General features: G+C 35.6%; 2 protein-coding genes across 3 annotated transcripts; both read left to right on the forward strand.

The window, feature by feature from the left end:
- Positions 1-12,518: 12,518 nt before the first annotated feature.
- On the forward strand, positions 12,519-15,974 carry LOC112281809 (calmodulin-binding receptor-like cytoplasmic kinase 2). Its single transcript, XM_024518715.3, has 3 exons — positions 12,519-14,216; positions 14,359-14,710; positions 14,957-15,974. The coding sequence occupies exons 1-3, from the start codon at positions 13,794-13,796 to the stop codon at positions 15,415-15,417; spliced, it is 1,236 nt and encodes a 411-aa protein (XP_024374483.1). The 5' UTR covers positions 12,519-13,793; the 3' UTR covers positions 15,418-15,974.
- Positions 15,975-20,026: 4,052 nt separating this feature from the next.
- Positions 20,027-23,683, forward strand: LOC112281717 (protein disulfide-isomerase like 2-1). Of its 2 annotated transcripts, XM_024518552.3 has the most exons (12): positions 20,027-20,260; positions 20,619-20,703; positions 20,948-21,045; positions 21,239-21,294; positions 21,460-21,577; positions 21,847-21,874; positions 22,169-22,260; positions 22,472-22,628; positions 22,769-22,893; positions 23,014-23,113; positions 23,270-23,346; positions 23,506-23,683. In XM_024518552.3, exons 1-11 carry the CDS (start codon positions 20,091-20,093, stop codon positions 23,342-23,344), a joined length of 1,104 nt encoding a protein of 367 aa, XP_024374320.1. In that variant the 5' UTR covers positions 20,027-20,090; the 3' UTR covers positions 23,345-23,346; positions 23,506-23,683. The 2 variants fall into 2 exon arrangements, with proteins under 2 accessions (XP_024374320.1, XP_024374319.1); XM_024518551.3 differs by having other exon boundaries at positions 23,270-23,683.
- Positions 23,684-24,235: the final 552 nt, after the last annotated feature.

Raw genomic sequence — 24,235 nt, forward strand, 5'->3', positions numbered from 1 at the left:
TTCAAATTTCTCATGGACATAGTAAAACAAGTCTAATATCCTCTCACATAAGTTTTACTCCAATCCAACTAGTAGATTTCATGAAATCTTAAAAACCCTCACTAGACCTAAAATTCTACTTTCTAAGACCTTGACTCACTTAAACGTCAATATCTCTCAGTTCAACCGTTAGATCAAGCTCAAATTCACAACATATATTCAACACAACTATAACCATGAATCCAAAAAAATTACCCGTAGATCTGCAACAAAACTCTCGAAATCACTCAAAACATAAACCCTATTTTATTTCATAAAATCCAAGTCATCCGAAAAAAAACTCAACTTTGCAAAGCTCTTACAAATTCATATCAACTCCAAATCATCCAAAATCAACGCCCATAGAAACCCTATCCAACCTTCTCTCCGATCTGCCAAAGAGTCCCGGAGTCGTTGTCGAGACTCGGTTTTGTGCCTTAGGGTCTGATTTCGACCCTGGTTCATAACCAGCTCTCTTTGGGTATCAATATCTAGTTTCTAAGTAATTTTTTTCTAGAATTTACTCTTAACTTTCTTCTAAAGATTCCTATATCATTTATTTTCCCAATATACTTTGATTTGCCTTACTTATGGTACTACAAAGTAAGTAGAAGTCACCTTTCTAAAAGACAGCATTGATACCTTTTAATTTTTCTATCCCTTTGGCTATTAACTATATTTCTAAGATAATTTGTTCTAATACTTTGAACAAAGATCTCTTAAATTATAATAATCTCCACATTCTTTCACCTATTAATCGTTTTACATCACGACATCCACCGTCTTTGAATCTGTGTATCCTCTGGCATGCACCAATGATTCTTCAATATGTTGATGTAGAATGTTCTTCATCTTGGTACAATTCTTGATCTTCAATTTGCTCTTCTATTCCAATCTCAATATCTTGTATTTGAGTTTGTTCTTCATCAAAAGAAATACCTTGATCTCTTTGTTTAAATAACTTGATTCGTTTGCCTGCTATGGGTAGCTTCAATTCTATGCCATAAAGTTCTTGTAATGAATATGTTCCATTGTTGTGTACCCTTTTGACAATATAAGGTCCAAACCATCTCTTTGGAAACTTCTTCATAGTGCTATGTTGATTATCTAAGCTACTATCATAAACTAATACCCAATCACCATCTTCAATAGCCTTGGGTCGTAATCGATGTTTTTTATCAAATCTTTCTTTATTCTTTTCTCTTGCTTCTTTCAATTTTTTTATTGCTATTTCAATATCGTTGGATCTTCTTTCTAGTTGTTGAATCCGTAGTGCTAAAAATTCTTCTCTGTTGAGATCATTCTTCCAAGGCAATACACCCCATGTAAGTACTACATCTTCTTTTGGCATTACTGGTTTTTGACCATATACTAATTCAGAAGGCATATAACCTGTTATCGAACTATGAGTTGTACGATCTGTCCATAGTACAAATGTTAGTAGTCTAGGCCATTCATGTGCTTTTCCATTGCATGCCTTTACTAATGCCTTAACAATAGGTGAATGCCTACGCTTACTTTTACCATTACCTTCTGGATTATATGCAGTTGTTAAAGGAAGTTTAATTCCTATCCTATTAAAGAATTCTTGTGCTTCCTTTGCATCCAATTCACCTCTGTCTGCCGTAATTTTTCCAATACAACCATAACGACAAATAACTTCTTCTAATAGAAATTGACATACACCTTTAGTATCCTTTGTTCTTAATGCTCGTCCTTCAACCATATTTGATAAATCTTCTCGTGCAAGTACCAAATACTTCATTTGTCCAAGTCCCATAGGCATTGCCACTAAATCCACCACCCATTTGTAATGTAAAGCCAAAAGGTATGTTGGATGTAATCCATCTCGATGTCGAATATTTGAATATACTTGGCAAGTCCCACAAGATTCTACAAATTTTGCTATGTCTTTGTACATTCCCTTCCACCAATATTTTTTCTTTAACTTAGTGAATGTTGTCCAAATACCTCGATGCCCTGCTCATAAATTTTCATGAAATTCTTTAATAATCTTTTGTTGAACTTCTAAACTACATATCACCCTTTGTGGTACTTCTCCTCTCTTTTTTGGATGATTCCATAAATATCCATCATGTTAAAAATATCCATAGGTTTTCTTATGAATTTTCTTAAATTCTTGATCTGCCCAATCTTTTTGTCGTTTTAATGTGCTCAAATACTCTTCAACATCTTTCCATTCATTTTCATATAAATCTCTTAAAAATGCTTCTAATGGTATATTAAAACATACACCCTTTTCTTTTGATAACGCATTGGTATAAAATTTTGTACCCACATCATCTTCTAAATCAATCATCTTTTCTTCATCATTATACCTTGCTCTCGATAACATATCTGCAACTGAATTTTCTTTCCTTGCAATATATTTAAATTCAGGATTCATAGATTTGATATATGCTATCCACCTCAACATAGCAATATCAAGAGTTGAACAACTTGTAATCATGCCTAACAAAGGTAGACAATTTATTTCTATAACTATTGATGCTCCAATCAAGTACTCTTTTTCATTTTTCATAGCTATTACTATATCCCATAATTCTCTTCTCTTTTGATTTACACATATGCCTTTTGCCTAGAATTCAATACCTTTACTCCAAATCTTACTACATATCTATTTCCTTGTTGATCATCTTGCCCAATTGCCCAACCTATTCTAATTGGACTTGCATCAACTGTTAATACCATTGGCCTTCCACCTTCATAATTTACTTTCTTCAAAGTTGGAGATGAAGAAAGAAGTTCTTTCAATTTTTCCATAGCTTTCCATTATTTTTCTTTCCATTGAAATTTTTGATTCTTTCTTAACAACTTATATAATGGATCTGCTATATGTGCAAAGTGAGGTATCCATATATGATAGAAAATACATGCTCCTAAAAATCTTCTCACTTCCGTTGTATTTGTACATTCTTTCATCTTTTTAATAATATCAATCTTTTCTATACTTGGCTTACGTCCATATGAACCACATATGTGTCCTACCACCAAAATTTCTTTTACTCCAAACATTGATTTTGTCCTCGATAAGGTTAAATGAACTTCTTCCAATCTTTTCAAAATCTTCTCACAATCTTCAATATGATCTGCCACAAACTTCCTACATCCCTTTGAATCTAAAGTTTCATCCTTTCTTTCTTCTTCACATCCCTTAATAGGTACATCATCTAAGAAAGGTATTATTATTTTTGGAATAAAATCTCTTAATACCTTATACATTCCATTCATCATATGTGCTATAGAATTTGTAGCCCCTTGTGGTAATGTGTACATTCTAACCAATCCTAACGGTGTCTTCATAGTTGTCAAATCCCTACTTTGTATTGCCAATTGGAATTGATCATAACCTGAATAAAGATCACCCATTGAGTAGATAGCTCTTCCAACAAATTCTTCTGCAAATTCATCCACAATTGGACTTGAATCCATATTTTTAATAGTCACTTTATTTACGGGTTGCATATCTTATATAAATCTCATTGTTCCATTTTTCTTTGGCACTATAAACCATCGATTAGAATAAGGTGCTATAGATGGTTCCAAAATTCCTATTTTAATCTTTTCATTGATTAAATCTACTAACTTAGATAAATGCGCTCTTGATACTGGAATTGGTCGCAAATTCCATGGTTCATGAGGAATAGTAAAAATAACCATGGGTGCTACAATATATGAATCAACACACCCAATTTCATGTGCTTCAAATGCAAAAGCTTTTCCATGATGTGAAAGCATATCCCTAAAACATTTTTCTTCACATTTTGTCAAAAATCCATCACCTCCAACATTTAACCCATCTAATGTAACATCCGTAAATTTATGCCCTATCTTCCTTGCATCTCTTAGATTTGGTTGTGTCGATGCTCTACTTATCATTTCTTCACAATCACATGGTAGTGGCAAAGCCACTAGTTTGACCTTCTTTGCTACTGATTCATACTTAGTTTCAATATATACCTCTTGGCGACTTAATTTTTTTTTAAATCCTTGAATTTCATCATAAAATTCTTTAGAACACACATTAATAACTCTATTCTCTACTTGTAACCCACATTGTAATAGATAATTTAATTCCCCCATAGTATCTGCAAAACCTACTTCTTCATATGTTCCTGAAATAAATTCATTTTCAACCAATTCTCCATTTTCTTTCAAAATTTTTTTTATATTTTTAATATAACATCTGTCCCTCTTTTTCATTTTGTCAATAGTTTTAAAAGTCAATACATAATCTTGTGTCATCCCAATAAGTCCGATAGATAACAATTCTTTTTCTAAATTAAGCAAAAGCATTTCTTTCTCTAATCCATTGCAACCCCGCTTTACAATGGTATGTGGTAAAAATCCTCAAGGTCTTCAAATTTCTCATTTGATATTGGTTTCTCTCTCAACTTATCACGATTTCTCTCATGATTAGCACAAATAGTTAAAAATTAAACTGCTTTCATGCCATCTTAGCTTCTTATTCTTGCATAAGCTGAACCATCATCCATTACTTTTGTTTCCATTCGTGTGGAAATAATATATGGTTGTCCCAATATAATAGGATATGTAGGCATGTCTTGCAAAAAGAAATTTTGTTCATGAATAACATTTCCAATTGTCACTTTGATATTTGGACATGCTCCATACAAATCTCCTTTTGAATTATTCGCAACTCTTATCATCCATCCATGTTCAGTATCAATAGGCCATTTTCTCTTGTTATGTAATTCCTTTGATATCAAATTGATTTCAGAACCATGATCAATTAATGCTACAACTGGTTCTTCTAAATTTCCCAATTTTATTAAAGTCTCCGTTGTAGCCCTTGCCCAATGACTTCTAGAATAATGGCTAGAAGCTTGAATGACATCTTCTTTTTCTGCAAACCTTACTTGCAAGACATCTCCAAAATTTTATATTTCATCTTCTTCATCTTCATTTCTTTCTATTGCTCTTGTTTCTTGTGCATTTGATGTCATAGAGTCTCCTATAGATTGTCGTTTTTTTTTTATTGTATCAATTATAACTTCATGAAACTCACGCTTTGCAATTCCTAGAATTTCACCAATTGTGAATTCAATCTTTCCACTTAAAATCCACTCCTCCAATACCTTCTTCAAATCTGTAGCTGCTTCAATATCTGATTATAATTTATAAGCAAGAGCCTTTGCTTTTTCTTTTTTAATTTCCCTCTCTTTTGTAGAAATGCTCTCCATTGTTTCTTCATGTATAGAATTCTTTTGTTGTCGTACTTTTTCTCCCCTTGTAATTCTTTTTGAGGGCCCTTCATTATTTTCATTTCTCCTTCGTTTTTCTTCTACTAATGCTTCATGTTGATTCCTTGCAATATGAGCATGTACAGATAGTCTATCTACTGGATCATCCCACCCAATAATTTTTCGAATGTTATTACCAACATGTTTCAAATCATCTCTAGTAAAATTTCTCCTTTCAATATACCTCATTGCACTTGTCCACAAAGAACTAGATTCTATTGGAAATTCAAGGTTTATACTTAAACATCTTCTAGTATCTGCTTCTACCCAATATGTTGATGCTTCATTGCTTGAGATTGTCTGCACTTTAAAAGTATCTCCAATAAATAACTTCATTCCTCCTTTACCAAAATTTGTTTCTAATTTTTCTCCATTTTCTTTTGAGTGCATCATACCATCTTTAAAAAAAACAACTCCTTTACATAATGCCTCTGTAAATTCTTCACATTCCCTCCTCGAGTGATCTATGTTGTCACACCACATGCATCTATGTACTACACCCTCCATTAGCCTTGGTTTTTGTTTTGTTGATATTCTTGGTGATTGACCTTTTTCTTCAAGTTTTGCAAATTTTATTTGCAAATCTCTCATCCCACGTATGATTTCATCAATTCCTGTTTCTTCTTTCTTTGATGTAACTATTGAAGGTTGAATTAAAGATGTCGGATGGATACTAGACACCTTTATCTTAAATGGTTGTAATGGTCTTTGATCACCCCCCATATCTTTTCTCTTTTCTCTTTTTGTCATCATCCTTACAACATCCTCTACCCTTTCCCAATTTGTTGTCAATCCTTCATCTTCTTCTTTATCTTCAAGCATGAATTCCAACTTATCTTGCAACTTTCCATCAGCTGCTTGAAGAAAGAGCTCTACCTTACTTGAATCCAATAACTCTCTTTCTTTCTTTGATAAAGAAAAATATTGCTTTTCAAACTCCCTTAATAATTCTATTGCTAGAAGATCCTTCTTTGGCTTTTCAATCCATTCAAAAAAAGACCTTTTTGTAACCCTATCACTATTTTCTAAGAAAAACTCATCCTTCAAAGCTTGAGAAAATTTCTCCCATGAACCTCGAAAGTGTTGAATAATAAACTTAACTTAATTTCTTATCTCTCGTGCAGAGCCTAATTCAAATAATTGAACCATCTCACTTTCTGAAATATGCTTCAATTCCATTTCCTTTACATAACATCTTAAATATTTTATAATATCCTTTCCTTTAAATTAATCGATCTTGTCCACGACCGCTTGTAATGCTTTGTTAGCTATACTCTCTTTGCGATTTTTAACCTGTTGCTCTTATTATTGCATGAATAAGGTCAAAGCTTCGAACATGCTTGTGGAATTAGGATCAAAATGCATACCTTGTCCTCCAAATGAAGCTCTTCTTCCAACTCCACTTGAAGCACTATCCAAATTGCCTCCTTCCATTCTCCTTTAATTCCTTCTCCAACATTCAAATAAAAAAATAAATAAAAATAATAATAATAAATTCCTTCCACCTCAAGCGTTTTATGTCGGGTTCACCAAATATGTCATAATGTGTTAAGTCCTGCTTGAGAATGCTCCGAGCACCTGGATGTAGAAGGAAGAATAGAAATTGCGATAACAAAATCCTAATTCTAATAGAATACTAACAATGCTCTAATTAGACTATAATAATGGTAAACAAACGTAATCAAATTCAAAACAACTCAAAGAAATTTCAAACAAACAATAAAATTCTTAAAGAAATATTAGAATGATCACAAATTTTACTCAAATATATGTCAATTCAACCTTAATTTAATTCTAATTAAAACCCTATTGAATTTTACTCAACTTTAGACCAAACCTAATTAAATCTTAAACCCTAATAATTCCTAAATCCTAAATCAAATCCTAAACAAATCTTAAATTAAATCCTATTTCAAACCCTAAATCCTAAACCAAACCCTAAATCAAATCCTAACCAAATCCTAAACCCTAATCCAAACCCTAATCCAAACCCTAATCCAAACCCTAATCCAACCCTAAACTCTAATCCAAATCCTAAATCCTAAACCAAATCTTAAATCAAATACTAACCAAACCCTAGTCCAAACTCTAATCCAAACCCTAAATCAAATCCTAATCCAAATCCTAAATCAAACCCTAATCAAATCCTAAATCCTAATCCAAATCCTAATCCAAACCCTAAATCCTAATCCAAACCCTAATCCAAACCCTAATCCAAATCCTAAACCAAACCCTAGCCAAACCCTAATCCAAATCCTAGTAATTCCTATGACAGATTTAAACCTCAATATCTAATGAATAAACCGTTGATCTCAATTCAAAATTTGCATACTTCTTAAAAATCAAGTTCAAAATAAGCAAATTTTTTTTGAAAAGGATCGGAGTTACCAAATTGACGAAAACCTCAAAAATGTGTTCGGGTGTTAGCCGGCCTCCTTCTCCAATCTTGTTGCCAACCTTCCAGAGCCAATTTCTCTTTTGTGTGCCGTTCGATTGGTTTCAAATTTCTCATGGACATAGTAAAACAAGTCTAATATCCTCTCACATAAGTTTTACTCCAATCCAACTAGTAGATTTCATGAAATCTTAAAAACCCTCACTAGACCTAAAATTCTACTTTCTAAGACCTTGACTCACTTAAACCTCAATATCTCTCAGTTCAACCGTTAGATCAAGCTCAAATTCACAACATATATTCAACACAACTATAACCATGAATCCAAAAAAATTACCCGTAGATCTGCAACAAAACTCTCGAAATCACTCAAAACATAAACCCTATTTTATTTCATAAAATCCAAGTCATCCGAAAAAAAACTCAACTTTGCAAAGCTCTTACAAATTCATATCAACTCCAAATCACCCAAAATCAACGCCCATAGAAACCCTATCCAACCTTCTCTCCGATCTGCCAAAGAGTCCCGGAGTCGTTGTCGAGACTCGGTTTTGTGCCTTAGGGTCTGATTTCGACCCTGGTTCATAACCAGCTCTCTTTGAGTATCAATATCTAGTTTCTAAGTAATTTTTTTCTAGAATTTACTCTTAACTTTCTTCTAAAGATTCCTATATCATTTATTTTCCCAATATACTTTGATTTGCCTTACTTATGGTACTACAAAGTAAGTAGAAGTCACCTTTCTAAAAGACAGCATTGATACCTTTTAATTTTTCTATCCCTTTGGCTATTAACTATATTTCTAAGATAATTTGTTCTAATACTTTGAACAAAGATCTCTTAAATTATAATAATCTCCACATTCTTTCACCTATTAATCGTGTTACATTACGACATCATGTCATTGGAATCTTGTACAACACTTAGTGAAGGTCCTATTCTCTCCTCAGAACCCTCTTCTTGTTTTATGATTTATGTTATTCTAGGACCTAAACATCACAAAGCCTCTGCCTTGTTAGATTCAACCCTAAAATCTAGTTAATCTAATAGAAAGTCATAAGTCTAGTACAATCAAACTTGTATTAGTAAGTGCAAGAGCTTTCACGTATGCCGCAAAAAAAGGATCACCTTGTGTCATTTATGTCGTACCTATTTCTACAGGTGGAAAGACTTCAAGTGGCATTCTAAGCCAATGTTAAGATTTTTAAGATGTATTTGAGAAGAAAAATGTAGATACTCTTCTAGAACATCGTTCCTATGATTGTTCAATTGACCTTCAAGAAGGAATATAACCACTATTTGGACCAATTTACAGTTTATCACAAAATGAGTTGGCTAAACTGAAGGAGTATATTGAAGAAAATTTGGCCAAGAACTTCATATGCTATTCTAAATCTCCAACAGGAGCTCCAATTTTATTTGTGAAGAAAAAAGATTGATCATTGCGAATGTGTGTCTATTATTAAGGACTCAACAAAATCACCATCAAGAACAAGTACTTTCTATCTTTAATATCTGGACTCTTTGATCACTTGAATCAAGCTAAGATCTATATAAAAATAGATCTATGAGGAACATATAATGTGGTACGCATCAAGGAAGAAGAAAAATGGAAGACTGTGTTTCGAACAAGGTATAGATATTTTGAATATAATGTCATACCTTTTGGACTTGCAAATGCACTAGCAACATTCCAACATCTAATGAATGATGTCATTGGAAACTTTTAGATGATTTTGTGGTCCGTTATCTAGACGACATCTTATTCTATTTTAAGAACATATAAGAATATAAACTTCATGTTCGTCGTATGTTATAAAAACTAAGAGATGTGGGATTTTATGCCAAGATAGAAAATATTATATTTTACACTACTCAAGTCGACTTCTTGGAATATATCATTTCAAATGATAGACTTACGATGGATCCTATGAAAGTTCAAACTATTATGGATTGGAAGATCCCAAAAACGGTAAGAGATGTTCAATGTTTTTTGGGATTTGCGAATTACTATCAGGTCTTCATCAAAGACTTCTTTCATGTTGCAGCTTTACTTACACATTTGACTTGTAAAGACAAAATTCAATGGAATCAAGAAGAGAAAGTAGCATTGAAGACAACCTTTGTTTCTACACTAATCTTGTATTGGGTCAATTTTTCTAAAACATTTTTTCATAGAAGCAGATGCATTAGACTTTGCTTTGGGTGCCATATTGTCAAAAATAGGAACAGATGATAAACTTCACCTAGTAGCTTTTTATTCTAGAAAATTTTCAATAGTCGAGATCAACTATGAGATCCACAACAAAGAACTTCTTGCAATTATAGATTCGTTTCAAGAATGGTGCCATTATTTAGAAGGTATTCTTAGTCCAATCAACATGTATATGGATCACAAGAACCTTTCATATTTTATGTATTTTGAATCGTCACCAAATCCATTGGAGTATGTTTTTTTCAAGATTCAAATTCAAGATCACTTAACAACCAAGAAAACTACAAGGTTTGTCAGATGCACTCTCTAAATGAACTTACCTTAAACCGAAAGAAAGAGATGTTGCTTTCGATCAACAACAGACAATTCTCTTGAAGCTAGAGTAATTTCATCTTTGAGCAATGAAATCAATACTAACTGTTGATTCAACTTTCATTAAGTAAGTTCAGTCAAGTATGTCTTCTGATCCTCTTATTTGTGATATTAAGGGAAATCCTTCAAAGTCTCATAATACTTTCAAGTTTGAATTCAAGAAGAATCTATTATATTTTGAGGGATGCCTATATGTTCTAGAAGGTGAAGCTCGATTACGCGTTCTTCAAGCTCGTCATGACTTTCCAGTAGCAAGACATTTTGGATACAAAAAAACTTTGGAACTAATATCAAAGGATTATTGGTGGCTCCAAATGTGGAAAGCAGTCAAAGATTTTGTATAATCTTGTGATCTTTGCTCAAGATCAAAAACTCCTCGTCATTAACCTTACTGACTTCTTTAGCCATTATCCTTTCTAGAATAACCATGGTCTTTTGTTTCTATGGATTTCATCACAGATCTTCCAATCTTAGGTACTTATGACTTTATATTCATGATAGTAGATCATTTTACCAAGATGGCACATTTTGTATCATATACAAAATCCATCACAAGTGAAGAAAAAACTAAACTCTTTCTTAACAATATCTATCGCTATCATGAATTACCCAAGGATATTATATAAGATAGGAGAAGTCAGTTTGTATCAAGATTTTGGTGGACTCTTTTCAAGATTCTAAAAGTAGATATAAAACTATCTTCGACATTCCATCCTCAAACAGATAGACAACGGAGTGTATTAATCAAGTTTTGGAGCAGTATTTAGGATGTACCATCAACTATCAACAAGATGATTAGACAACTCTTTTGCCATTAGCACCGTTTGCTTATAATAATACAATACATTCTTCTACAAAACAAACACCTTTCTTTACCAATTATGGTTATCATGTGTTTTGCATTTCCTAAGATATTAAATATTTCATTGTAAAGACAAAATTACATCTTTTTTTAAATAATTTGTCGTCCCATTGTTTTCATTCGTTTGTCAATCCATTTTTCATTCGTTTGGTTGTTCGTTCGTTGATGTGTTGATTTCGTCTTTCATTCGCTCTTTATTTGTTTCGTTCGTTTTATATATTTTTCGTTCGTTCTTTGGTTCTGTCGTGTTCTGCTTCTTCGTCGACATGGATATTAGGACTTCAGCGTTGCTTTTAGTGTGGTGTAGACTAAGCTGCTTTTAGTATGGTGTAGACTAAGCAGCTTTTAGATGCGTGGTCCGGAAGCTGCAGAAATCAATCCTACTTTCCTGTACTCCAAGAAAGCCTAATTGTGTCTGGGTGATTGTGAGGATTTCTTCTTTTTTCGAATGTAGAAACGATTTGATTTATCCCTCATTCTGATTCACGGATTTGTTCTTCCTCCAATGTCAATTCATTTCTTCAGCGCACAAGTACTATTATACGGCGTTTCAACAGCCGTTGGGCGAGAACTGGGTAGAAGGCACAATTTGGGGGTCAAGGTAGAAAGTCGAAGGAAGAGATTTCTGTAAACCTTGTAATGTCTCTGGGCCGCAGGCATTTTATTTGGAGGTGAGAGTGTGGGGGTCGAGACTTTGTTCCAATATTCTATCTAGATGCGCATAATTTCTTCACAGTCAGTGCAAGTTCAATTGCAGACGTGGCAGCAGGGTTTGACCCATTTTCCACAACAAAGTCAATACACAACGCGTGATTTCAGCGTCAATCTTTGGTAACTAATTCTTGAGAGCAGTTTTGAACAGAAGCATGAAAGTTAGTTATGAACGTGGGGGGTGAATTTGAGTTATTACAATGCTTGAAAATTCGTCCATTAACGCGGTGAAGCGTGGTTTCACTATGTTGAAAGTTCCAGAAGGTGCTGTCAATCAAACCTCCATCAATAACTTAGGGCTTGTCTTATCCAGTTTGTGGGATGGAGAGCCCGTGAGAAGCTGAACTCTAGGATATCTTCAAAGATCTTGAAGAACCTGGGCCATCCTCGCAGTCTGGGACTTTTTCAAATCGGCGTGGGATGACTGCGCGTTTATGTAATTATTTTGACTGGCTCGAATGGGCACACCAGGAATCTTGCTCCTGGAACCAACACAATGAGTCTAAAATGATCCAATTCAACTGATTGAACAAATCATTCTGGGTAGTCTTGGAAAAGTAAGAAAGAGAATCTTGGGTCAATTGCCGAACGATTCTAACGACTAGAGTCATGGAAGATTTAAATTGACTCGCCACTTGCAAATTTCGTGGCAATCGTGCTAGAATACAATTCCACTTCCCACACTGGCTGTGTGTGATCCGCATTAAGCAATCCGAAATCATTTGTCACAGCAAGCGCACAGCGAGTCGGAAGGTTTCGTTTAGATTCATGTGACCAATCTTGAAGAAATTCAGGTTGTCATGACAAGACGGCATCCTTGTCTTGGGGTCTGACTGAATATTTGCATGTGAGGATAGACCTGGATGCATCCAATTCGACATTTGCGAAGCTGATTCCAACGGTTGGAATTCTACGTTTTGGCCAAATTTGATTGAAATGGTTAGGGACAAGAATTGAAACAGGAATTGAAACAGGAATTGGTGTAAGCCCGAAAGTGGGTCAAGTGCATCATATTTATCCCCAGTTGCGATGCGGGTTACAAGATTGTTGGCTTGACGGTAGACTACTGATTTGCGTTCTGTTACACAAAATTGGGACACGCGTTTCTTCGCATGACGTCTGAAGATCTTTAGGGCATACGTCGAACATTTTGTAAACCAACCCCATCATCTGCTTTACAGGCCTGCAAGATGCGAAGACCCTATACGTCAAACTTGTCAGAGACAGTGGTTGTCAATTACAAGCGGAACACTTGATTCAACGTAAATTTAGTATACCTAAGCTGTCTTCATCCACCGTTGCTCATTCAGGTTTTGCATTTACGAAGTTATTGAGGAAGAATACGCGTCCAGAGGTGGGTGATGCCTGCAGCGTTGTTGTTGGTGACACATGGGAAAAGGCTTTGTGCTGTAGAACTTCGGTGTGGTCGGCAAGGTACTCGGCGATAGCTGTGTTGGAGGTGGAGCCGCAAATGAACCTGTGATGCCGCTAGCTGGTGTTCAGTTTCGATTCGGCTGGCCTAGTTTCAGTCAGAATCTCTCTTGGAAGCGTGTTTCGTGGCACTGGAGCTCCCGAAATAGCATTATCATATGTTCATTGTTGAGTACTGGGTTTTGATTAACGTGAATGTTCGGATGGGCCTGTTCCAACCTTCAGATATGTGCTCCGTGGACACCGAGAAGAATCTTCAATGCGGGTTTTAGTACAAGAATCAAGAACGCCACTAGAACATGTTGGCGCGTTGGAGCTTGACCTTACGCGATCACTGGGAAAACATTCGGTGTGCGTACATTGGCTTGTAGGTTACGGTATTTATTGTGGCGATCTGCGCCGTGCGGGATGTCAAGACCTTAATAAATTCATGTTAGTTAGGATTGTCCCTGTTCGTTACAGGGAGACACGGAGGGATTTAATTGGTGAAATACCATCTGCGCAATGTACAACCCTGTAGTGGCTGCATTCGTATTGGTATGCTTTGAATGCTTTCGAGCTAAATCCAGGGACGATGAATTTGACAATCGGGAGGGACCTAATCAATTCAAGAATGTCTCTGACGATGGTTCTACACCGTCTAATGCCACGTCTCTGCCTTCCAGTGGCAACGGAATCCAACTGTTTAGAGCCGTGAATGACGAGGAATCGATGACTGCCGGATCTGAGAGGTTCACAATGGCTGACATTCTTCACGCAACCTCAAACTGGTCTCCGTCGAACAAAATTGGTCAAGGGGGCTTTGGATTGGTGTTTAAAGGCCGATTACGAGATGGCAGGATGGTGGCTATCAAGCGCGGCAGGAAGGATGCATTCGAGCATCGGCTGTTAACCGAGTTCCGGACTGAAATTGAGATGTTGTCTCAGGTTCGTTTACTCCGAAACCGTGTTATCGCCATAGCCGTAGCTCCGGCGTATGCTTGCCCTAAAATCGGTAGCGTTTTCACTTCTGCATAGTCTGGCTTGAAAGGAGCTTTCTAACGCGCTCGTTAAAATGACATTGTTCCAGGTGGATCATCTGAACCTTGTGAAATTGCTGGGCTATTTGGAGGAAGGATCTGAACGTATCCTAGTCGTAGAGTTCGTACCGAACGGAAACCTCGGTGAACATATACAAGGCACCTACGGGAAACCGCTCCCCATGAGTACTCGATTAGACATTGCGATCGATATTGCACACGCATTGACCTATCTTCATCTTTATGCCGATCGGCCAATCATACACAGGGATATCAAGTCGTCTAACATTCTCCTCACAGAGAATTATCGGGCGAAGGTTGCTGATTTTGGATTCTCCCGCGTAGGACCTGCCACCGATGCTGGGGCCACCCATGTGTCAACTCAAGTGAAAGGCACTGCAGGTGAGTGAGTCGGTAGCCATGCAAGCTAGTACTGTGTTCTCTTTCAATTTCAAGTGTTTTATGTAGCCCTAATACCGCTCCATCCTTTATGTCAATGTTGGAATGAGCTTTACTACCTTCGTTATTCTCACCAGAACTCCTAATGAGAAAGTGCGTTTTCTCAGTGAAATTAGGGCATTTTCGGTCATACTTGTGTGGCAATCTGTCATATATTGTAGACTGAAGTTAGATGTGGTAAACTGGCAGGTTATTTGGATCCGGAATACCTCAACTCATATCAACTTCATACAAAGAGTGATGTTTATTCTTTCGGCATTCTGCTAGTGGAGATTTTCACTGGAAGGCGACCTATTGAAGTGAAGAGAGCCAAGGAAGAGCGTATCACTACCAGGTGGGTTTATCAGAAATTTGAAGAAGGGAAAGTGATCGAGATCCTTGATCCTCAAATTGAGAGAACGCCAGCTGTAATGAGCGTTGTGGATCGTTTAGTTAATCTCGCGTTGACTTGCTCGGCTCAGACGAAAGCACAGCGGCCCAACATGAAGGAAGTGACTGAGGTTCTCTGGGACATTCGAAAAGACTTTAGTGTGGCACATCAACGAGATTTAAGAGTTAGGGTGGATAGGTTTGACAATAAGTCCAATGAACGCGCTCAAGCGAATCGGCTGATGCATCCAGATACGAACCGACGTCGATTTAGGAAATGAGCAAGGGGCTTCTGAGAATAGGTTCTGTTACATAATAATCTCAATAATGCACAAATCAGACGTCCAATCTGCTCCTCAGGTGCCCTTTATTCTCAGGAGGAAGTGAACATTCCGTCTAACCAACATGATCTGAAGTAACTCTCATCGTCATCAAATCTGCATTTCTGGCGGGCAGATTGACGAGCTGCAGTTAAAAACATGCGAGAGACCAATCCGACCTGTAAACGCTCAGTCTACGCTGTGACACGACGGTGGGATGACCTAATGAGGGTTTACTTGACAGAACACTAACTTAGCGGAAATCATGAGGTATATGTTCCAGTTGCTGTAACATCATTCAGAATTGTGATGCTGATTGTTTAGAAGGAGATTGTAGTACACATAGTGACCACGAGCAGTAATGGCACAGAGAGTGTCAGGACTTCTCCATGCAATAAGATGTCTTGTTCATTCGTGTAGACAATAGCATGATTTCCTTAGTTGGATGGAGTGAAGTGCTTCGCCTTGGCATGTCAACTTGTGAACTACATTGTTTTGTACTTGGTATCATCGTGCTACACATGAATCCGAACTGTAAATATCGCTTGTGACAAATCCACGACTGCCATTTCCCCACCTTTACCTATGTTCTTGAAACCTATGTCCACGACAGTGTGGGAGAGTTTGAAGAGAACACCTTGAGCCGCCAGACATGTACTTCCCCACCAGAAACAAACTACCTCAGACAAGCAACAAGGTGTAGTGTATTCTGAATAGGAGGGTGCTCTACAGAATTTATTGAACCCGGTACGACACATCAGATTTTCGTCACTGCACAATGTATGGGCTCTTCTCCAAATCATATCTGTAGAAAGGTGTTGGGTCTGGAAGCCCTAAATGTGGTCGACTCCTGGTCTGTAAAGAGCGAGGTTATGGTTGTCCTTGTGCATATCGTGGTAACCAGTTCGGCTTTGAAAACACACCCAGATAGCATAGTTTTTCATGGTTGTAGGGTATTCCTCAAAAGTCCGAAAACCCAATAATCCAATGAATACCAGAACTCATCTTCCCGTGCTCTATATTTTATATATGCATGTTTTTTCTGTTACCAAATCAGAAGCGCCAGATGACCGTTCTCCTAAGTTTGTTTCAAGGGCTTGATCATGTGCCTTAATCTACTGCAACTTCCTGAGGAAGTGCTTGTACCAAGGTAGAATTTAGGCTATGTCACTACAGCAACTACTAATGAAAACCCCTATGGAAGTACAAAGAATTTTGTCAATTTTGTTCCAGAGACTGATGCAGGATTTGATGGTATGCCTCCGCAGCTTTCTATCTGAAAGAATGCATACTAATTCAAATTTAACTCTTCTGATTAAATTCCTGATTCATGGATTATGCATGTTTTTGTTGTCTCTATCTAAGCAAATGAGGTTGAGTAAAGTTGTTTTAACAAATTAAAAAAAAAAAAAAAAAAAAAAAAAAAAAATATGTAAAATATATGTAAAACTCAATTATATGTTATGACTACATTTGTGGAACATCTTTACTACATAGAAATGTGCATAAACATCTTTATTATCAACTCAAGTGTCTTCAATAATTTTACAATTAGATGTAGAAATATCAATCTAAAAATTATAATATAGGTTATTGTAATTTGTAAGTTTATTTTGTTGAATAGATGATCATTGTATCTAACTAGAATCAATTTATATTTTTTATAGTTTTTCGTATGAAAATTCAAAAGCTGCTAAAGTCAATCTTGTTCATTATGATAGCATTTTTATTCTTTGTTAGTAATGCAAATTTTCCTCTTTTCATTATACAATTATTTTATTGGATACTAGAATGTTCTTATCATGGACATGCATCAATTATGTTCAATAGATGTAGTATTTGTAGTTTTTTTCCATACACTTAGCACATAATATTCTACAAGTATTGTTAATTGTATCTAAGGTTTTTTTTAACTTTCTCCTTGGCATTATTGCTACAATAATTACATTTGTATAAAAATTTATTTATTTATTTAATATATTTATGTATTTTTTAAATAATTTTTATGTTTTATTTTATTTTATATACATAAATATATTTATTCATTTAAAGTACATTACTTTGTACACATATACAAAAAAAATATTTGAACTACTAATTTTAATATTTATTATACTTTATTTGTATTTATCTCTATTCTTTCTTATTGTAAATTTCTTCACAATTACAATGGTTGATTTTTATTTGCCTTTATTCAAGCATAATACTAAAGAACATCAAAAGATATAAATTAATCCATATTAAGAAAAATCTTAGCTGTATAACCCTTGATAGTAATATTGTATCAATTTTGTTAAAAAAATATGAAAGTAACAAATAATAATGCTAGTAAAATCATTAATATTTTGAAAGTTAGTTTATTCATTAACATAAAAATGTCAACTAGGTTTTTTTAGAATAAATGTTATTTAAATGGACTTTCTATTAAAGACAATCTTATTTTGCAAAAGTGTTAATTGAATTAATATTTTTATGGAGATTTTTAGTAGTATAAATAACTCTTATTTATTGATACTTATTAAAAATTATACCATGTAAGAATCTAAAAGTTGACTTAAATATTTGATTGCTTAAAATCAAAATAAATATTTTTAATATTACAACAATATATTATGATTTTCAAAATTCTATACATACATGTATATGTTTATTTTAAAACATTTTGAACAAATATAAAAAAAATCTACTAATAATATAAGAAAAATTGATCGTTTGGTTCTACATTTTCAAGTAGTGGTTACTTATTCAAACATTAAACTATATAGAAATGTAATTCAAAATATTTATTAACATTATTCTAAAATAAAATATATTTAATATTATTAATTGGTAAATTTAGCTATGAATAATGAGCTTTGTAGAAATATATTTATGATACATCACTAATAAAGAATGATGCTTCTTATAGTAGAAACTTTAGTAATATAAAATATTTATAATTATGGAATCTTAAATGTTGTGAAAACTACATTAAAATAATATATTTCACACACAATCATTAATGGGCATTCATGGCCTTATGGTTGATTTCATTGGATTAGTATAAATCTTGCATTTACAGCGAGTAAAACAAAACAGAACAAAAAATTATACAAAAGGTTATAAATTATTGATAATTGTATATAATAACAAATTAAAAACAGCACTTGTATTTTTATGTATTATTTGAATTCAGATTTAAAAAACTGAATCATTTGTATCTTTCAACTTTCTAGGAAACAACTGATTGTGTTTCATATCATGTGATTAGGTCCATTTATACACCACTAGTATAATTTAAAAGAAGAAGGAATTATATATATATATATATATATATAGACATTTTTAAACACACAATATCTTGATACTAAATGGCACGTGTTTTGTTTATCTGTTTGTTTTAGTTCATGATGAAATAGTATAACAATATATTACATTATACAATACAACATATAGTTTCTATAATTTGGTAATGTTCAACACACAATCCCCAAAAAAGTTTCAATCCTCTTTTTTTTTTTGTAATGGATAAAATGAAAAATCATACAACTATTGTACTTTAGAAAACTCATAACACACAAGGGTTTGTTTTTGTTCAATCACATCAACACATAAATAAATAAATAAATAAAGTCAAGCAATATGTGTATTATTTATCTATTATCATATCTATATGATAAGGAAGCTTAGCTATAAGACAAAGAGACAAAAAAAGCCTTCTCATTGATTGAAATCGAAGAAATTATTAATGAGCAGAAAGACCTCCAAGTTACTATCTATAAACATATTTTTCATGCCCAACAACATAAGTTTCCGCTAATATATCTATATGTATAAAGATGAATGTTAAATAGACCCATGCTTTTACTAAATATACCACCTTTGATAAAAAAAAAAAAAAAAGAAAAATATGATAATCATAATAAATGTGGTTGGTTTTTATTGGTTGCAAATCCAATAATGGAAAAATGAATCTAGAAATTATATACTTTTTTCATAATAATTAAGATGGGTGGGTTGATTTAGTAAAAATTTGGATCTATTTAACATTTCTATATATATAGGGATATGTTAAATAGACTTAGGTTTTTACTAAATTTGCCTACCCATGATGAAGTACATGGTAATCATAATGAATGTGATTGACTTTCATTGATTTTGGATCCAATATTGGAAAACATCTTAAAATCATTTTTATTTTCATGATGGGTGGGTCAATTTCATAAAAGCCTGGGTCTATTTGACATTCTCCTATACATATAAAAATTACATAATAAGATGTTTCAACAATGAATTATTACCAGAAAATATTCCAAAAACATTCTTATACAAAACAAGTTAAACACCGTGAATGGGCTAAGAATGTACGAAGCAATGAACAGAATGCTGACAGACACGCGCCAAATCACATTCATCCATCGATTTCGTGGAGCAAGGGGGCTGTCTTTAGGCCACCACGTCATCAGTCTGACATGGCAGGGCGAGAGTGGCCCAACCCGGTGCCCATCACGGGACCCCATGGCCGCGCCCGCGATCTGGTTCTAGGTTTAAATTTCAAGTCCACCGCCTGTTCCGCTTGATGTTTGCTCGAAGAGGGAGTTGTAGGTCGAACCAAAGCTCGCTCTCAGGGTTTGTGACCAGATCGCTCCCGAACCATGACGACCTCCCGGATGCTCAGCGCTTTGGCCGCCCTGACGGTATTGTTGCTGTGCGTGTCCTCGTTCTCGCAAGCTGCGGATGAGCACGTCACCGTGCTCACGGAGTCCAATTTCGAACAACATGTTGGCGGTGACAAGGGCGCCCTTGTGGAGTTTTACGCGCCTTGGTGAGTGTCGTTAGAATCTTGATGCGTAGGGAGTGGCGAGAGTGTTTTGATTCCTTTTGGTAGCTGTGTCCACAGTCGACCGTGTTGCTGATTTAAGGTCGGGTGCAAATATCGAGTTTTATTTATTTTTTAATTTTTTTTTGTCGGTAAATGGGGTGGAATTTGATAAGTGTGATCAGTGTTCGATGGAAGGTTTCCTTTGTTGAGTGAGTGGCATGCAGTTTGGACTGGGCCGTGGATCTGTTCAGTGCGTGGATTTTTAAGATCTTCGTTTGGATACCTCGATCTTGGTTAGAGACGCAGATCGGTGTTTTTGAGTATTCAGATTGTTGGTGATTTGGGTTTGGATGTTGTGCAGGTGTGGACACTGTAAGAAGTTGGCTCCCGAGTACGAGAAGCTTGGTGAAGCACTTACGGGCCAAAAAAGCGTTTTGATTGCGAAGGTAAACCGCGTTTGGCTGTTGCCTGCCTTAAGAATCAGGATTAGGGTTGTTTCAGTCGGTTGAATAGAATGAAGTGTTACACTGACCATGATCTACTGAAATGTTTGTGCACAGTACTGAGTCTTCGTATTTCACTAAATGCAAAATTCGAAGATGTGGATTTTTGTTTAGGGGTAGAATATGTTCTCTTGATGTTGTGGTGAATGTTGTTTTGATTCATGTGGTGTTTATTGTGTTGTCTCAGGTGGATTGTGATGATCACAAGTCGGTGTGCAGCAAGTACGGGATCCAGGGATTTCCTACAATCAAGTGGTTTCCTAAAGGATCCTTGGAGCCTAAAGAGTGAGTTCCAAAAGTTAATGTGCTGTTAAATTGCGTCACCTTGACTTTTGTAATTGTAGATCTCTTCTTTGAATCATGTTTTCGTTCGGGTAGGGCTTGAAAGAATTTAGATTTTTTTTTTAATGTTTTAAAGGGCTTTGTAGGACATTAGTATTTAAAGTGAGGTTTTACTATGTAAATTCTGTCTCTCCAGCTACAATGGTGGTCGCACTACGGATGCACTTTTGGAATTCGTAAACAATGAAGCGGGTGAGTTACACATCTACGCGCTCCATATTAAGGACTGTGTATACTGTCGCAGTTATGTTTTTCTTTTCTTTTCTTTTCTTTTTTTTTTTTTTTTTTTATCGAGGGAGACAACTACTTGGAAATATACACGTCATTAAATGCAGTGAGTATTCTCCTTCCCTGCAGGTACTAAAGGAAAGGTTTCTACACCTCCTTCAGAAGTTGTGGTACTCGACCCGACGAATTTTGATAAGATCGTTATGGATACTACGAAAGATGTCCTTGTGGAATTCTATGCCCCTTGGTACGACATTTTTCTAAATATCATGATGTTGCTTTGTGGGGCCTCAATCTCCATCTTACAGTATAGAATTGCCTAGACTTGTGAATTAGTTCGATGCAAAAATTGCCATAAAGGTCACTTCCAAAACGAGTCAACTTTTTTACTATTTTGCTTGTGATTGTGAATGCAAATAATCTGTATTTATTTTGCCAGATATTTGCGAAATTCTCATGCGAGTATTTCAATACCTCATTACTGACTATTGTTGTGTTTTTGTTTGCATTGGACAGGTGTGGTCACTGCAAGAGTCTCGCCCCTGTAAGCTTTGTTTCTGTGCCCTCCTAGTTTTCTTTCCAATGGCTGGTTCAGGATTCCCAGGACTGATTAGAAACTTCAATCCTTGCATAACGTAGGCTAGAATTTCTAATGATGTATTGCATCGAGTAACCATCTTGTCAAGCGAGTTGAATTTCATTTGAAGCCTTTCAAGAACTTTTTTCTTTTTTCTTTTTTCGTATACCTTACTGTTAAACACACGTCCTTCTGTTTTGTATTTTTGTGGAAGATTTTTTCGCAAGGACAACACTGATCTTTATTCTATATTACGTTTAGGTTTATGAGAAAGTTGCTGCGGCTTTTAAGTTGGAGAATGATGTTGTGGTTGCCAACGTTAATGCCGATGCTCACAGGGCTCTTGGTTCAAGGTACTATTGATACATCAGATTCTGTAGTGAAGTTGCATTACATAGAATTTTAATGAAGTGTAGTGTTCGTTATGTGATACTAGGGACTAGCTTGAATTTAATTTTCTGTTGCTTATTGGACGTTTTTGAGTAGAGGTCGGGCTTCAACTATGAGCACCCTGAAGCGTGCCATTCGACTGTGGCTCATGTACAATACGTTTGAATTTCACAGGTTCGGAGTGTCTGGCTATCCTACCTTGAAATTTTTTCCCAAGAACAACAAAGACGGTGAAGATTATGATGGCGGTCGTGATGTGGACGCATTTGTGACTTTCTTGAACAAGAAAGCCGGGACTGCCCGCACCTCTTCAGGAGGCTTGAGTAATGACGTATGTCTACTTTTAATCCTTCACATATCATGTATGATTTTGACCGGTTCTGATTACTAGAAAAAACTATTCCGGTTTATAGATGTGTGTGTATGTGGATGTTCTTACACTAGATTCTGCCTCTTGTATATTGCTTGCAGGCTGGGATCTTGTCAGCCTTTGATGATATCCTTACCGAATTTTTCTCCGCCAAACCCGAGGAGCGTAGCGGTATTCTTTCTAAGGGAGAGGAAACAGCTGTCAGCCTGGAAGGGAAAGCAGCCGGGTACGATTGCAAATGTTTTTGGTGTCTGAACTTGGGAAATCCCTTATTGCATCTCAATAGATTAAATTTATCTTAATTGTTTTGGTTCGTGCATCATACTCTTTCTGTTCTGTTCTACAGGTACGCAAAAGTGTATTTGAAGGCTTTGAAGAGCATCATTGATAAAGGTGAAGGATATGCAAAGAAGGAAGCAGATAGACTCACTCGCATTTTGTCCGGGGTAAGTATCTGTCGGCGTACGACCATTTATCGTTAGTTTTCGATTTTCTTCGCTTGTTGCTGTTACGTTAATATCTCCTGTTTGGTTAATATTGTCATTTCTCGCGATTTTTCGATGATGGTATAGCATCTGAAACCTTGTTTTTGGTTTGTGCAGTCCGTCAACCCAAGCAAGGTGGACGAGTTTATAGTAAAGAAGAACATATTGTCAACTATTGCTGAGAAACAATGAAGGTTAGTCAGAGAGTTGGTAATGAGGAATCTTAAAAAAGAAGCTGCTCAATAGAAGATCAAATTTTTTAAATGTTTTGTCGTAGATTCCTTCCCTGCTCTCTGGTAAACTTCATGAGGATAATCATTCATGAGGTGGTGACACTCATGAATGTTTTGCAGGCTTGATCTGTCTGCCCCGCTGCACTTATTGGTGGTGATGAGGCTATCTCAGAAGTATAGATTTAGGTTTCCACGCTGGACTAGCCAGCATATCATCTTTTGAAATGGAGGAGCGACATCCATGCTAATGTTCTGTATCTATTGAAGTTCTTTTGAAATTGCAAGGACATCCAATACCGATCTTGAGTGCACTGTAGTTAGTATTGCTCACAAACGATGTCTGCAGCAATTCAAGTTCTAGTGTCTGAGGGTGATGTGCAATTTCAGTTCTGTGAATCGGGACGCATGAGTGTGGTATTTCTTTTGTATCTAGAAGTGTCATATATTTCTTCTGGCGGGAGAATTTGATGGACTCTGTCTCTGATATTGTGTGATACTGACATTTATCCCTCCCACAGCAATTAACCCAATCTGTATTGCCTTCTGCCTAGTCAACCTCATAACACGTGCATAAAAATCAAAGAGATGTTTCTATAAATATAGCAATTCATTTCTGGATAAGATTGCTTCATGAGCTTGGCAATGATACCACAATTTTAGCAGCGTTTACAGTTTTCAGCGTTTTATTGTGTTGGATTTTCGCCATTTATCCATTCTTCATCCTTTCAGAAGTGGCCAATACATACATCTCCAAATGGTATTCGTATACTGATTCAATGTTTACACACTGTGAAGGTAAATTTGGTCGTGATTGTACCAAGAGGAAACTCAACCCATTTCCCCGGATCTT

This window comes from Physcomitrium patens, chromosome 4 (genome assembly GCF_059467195.1).
Source record: "Physcomitrium patens ecotype Gransden chromosome 4, ASM5946719v1, whole genome shotgun sequence".
Taxonomy (NCBI): Eukaryota; Viridiplantae; Streptophyta; class Bryopsida; order Funariales; family Funariaceae; genus Physcomitrium; species Physcomitrium patens.

Coding starts and splice junctions, on each gene's coding strand:
- LOC112281809 (XM_024518715.3), top strand. CDS start 13,794: ATGTACAACCCTGTAGTGGCTGCATTCGTATTGGTATGCTTTGAATGC. Junction 14,217..14,358: donor AAATTGAGATGTTGTCTCAG/GTTCGTTTACTC, acceptor ACATTGTTCCAG/GTGGATCATCTGAACCTTGT. Junction 14,711..14,956: donor TCAAGTGAAAGGCACTGCAG/GTGAGTGAGTCG, acceptor GTAAACTGGCAG/GTTATTTGGATCCGGAATAC.
- LOC112281717 (XM_024518551.3), top strand. CDS start 20,091: ATGACGACCTCCCGGATGCTCAGCGCTTTGGCCGCCCTGACGGTATTG. Junction 20,704..20,947: donor AAAGCGTTTTGATTGCGAAG/GTAAACCGCGTT, acceptor GTGTTGTCTCAG/GTGGATTGTGATGATCACAA. Junction 21,295..21,459: donor ATTCGTAAACAATGAAGCGG/GTGAGTTACACA, acceptor CCTTCCCTGCAG/GTACTAAAGGAAAGGTTTCT.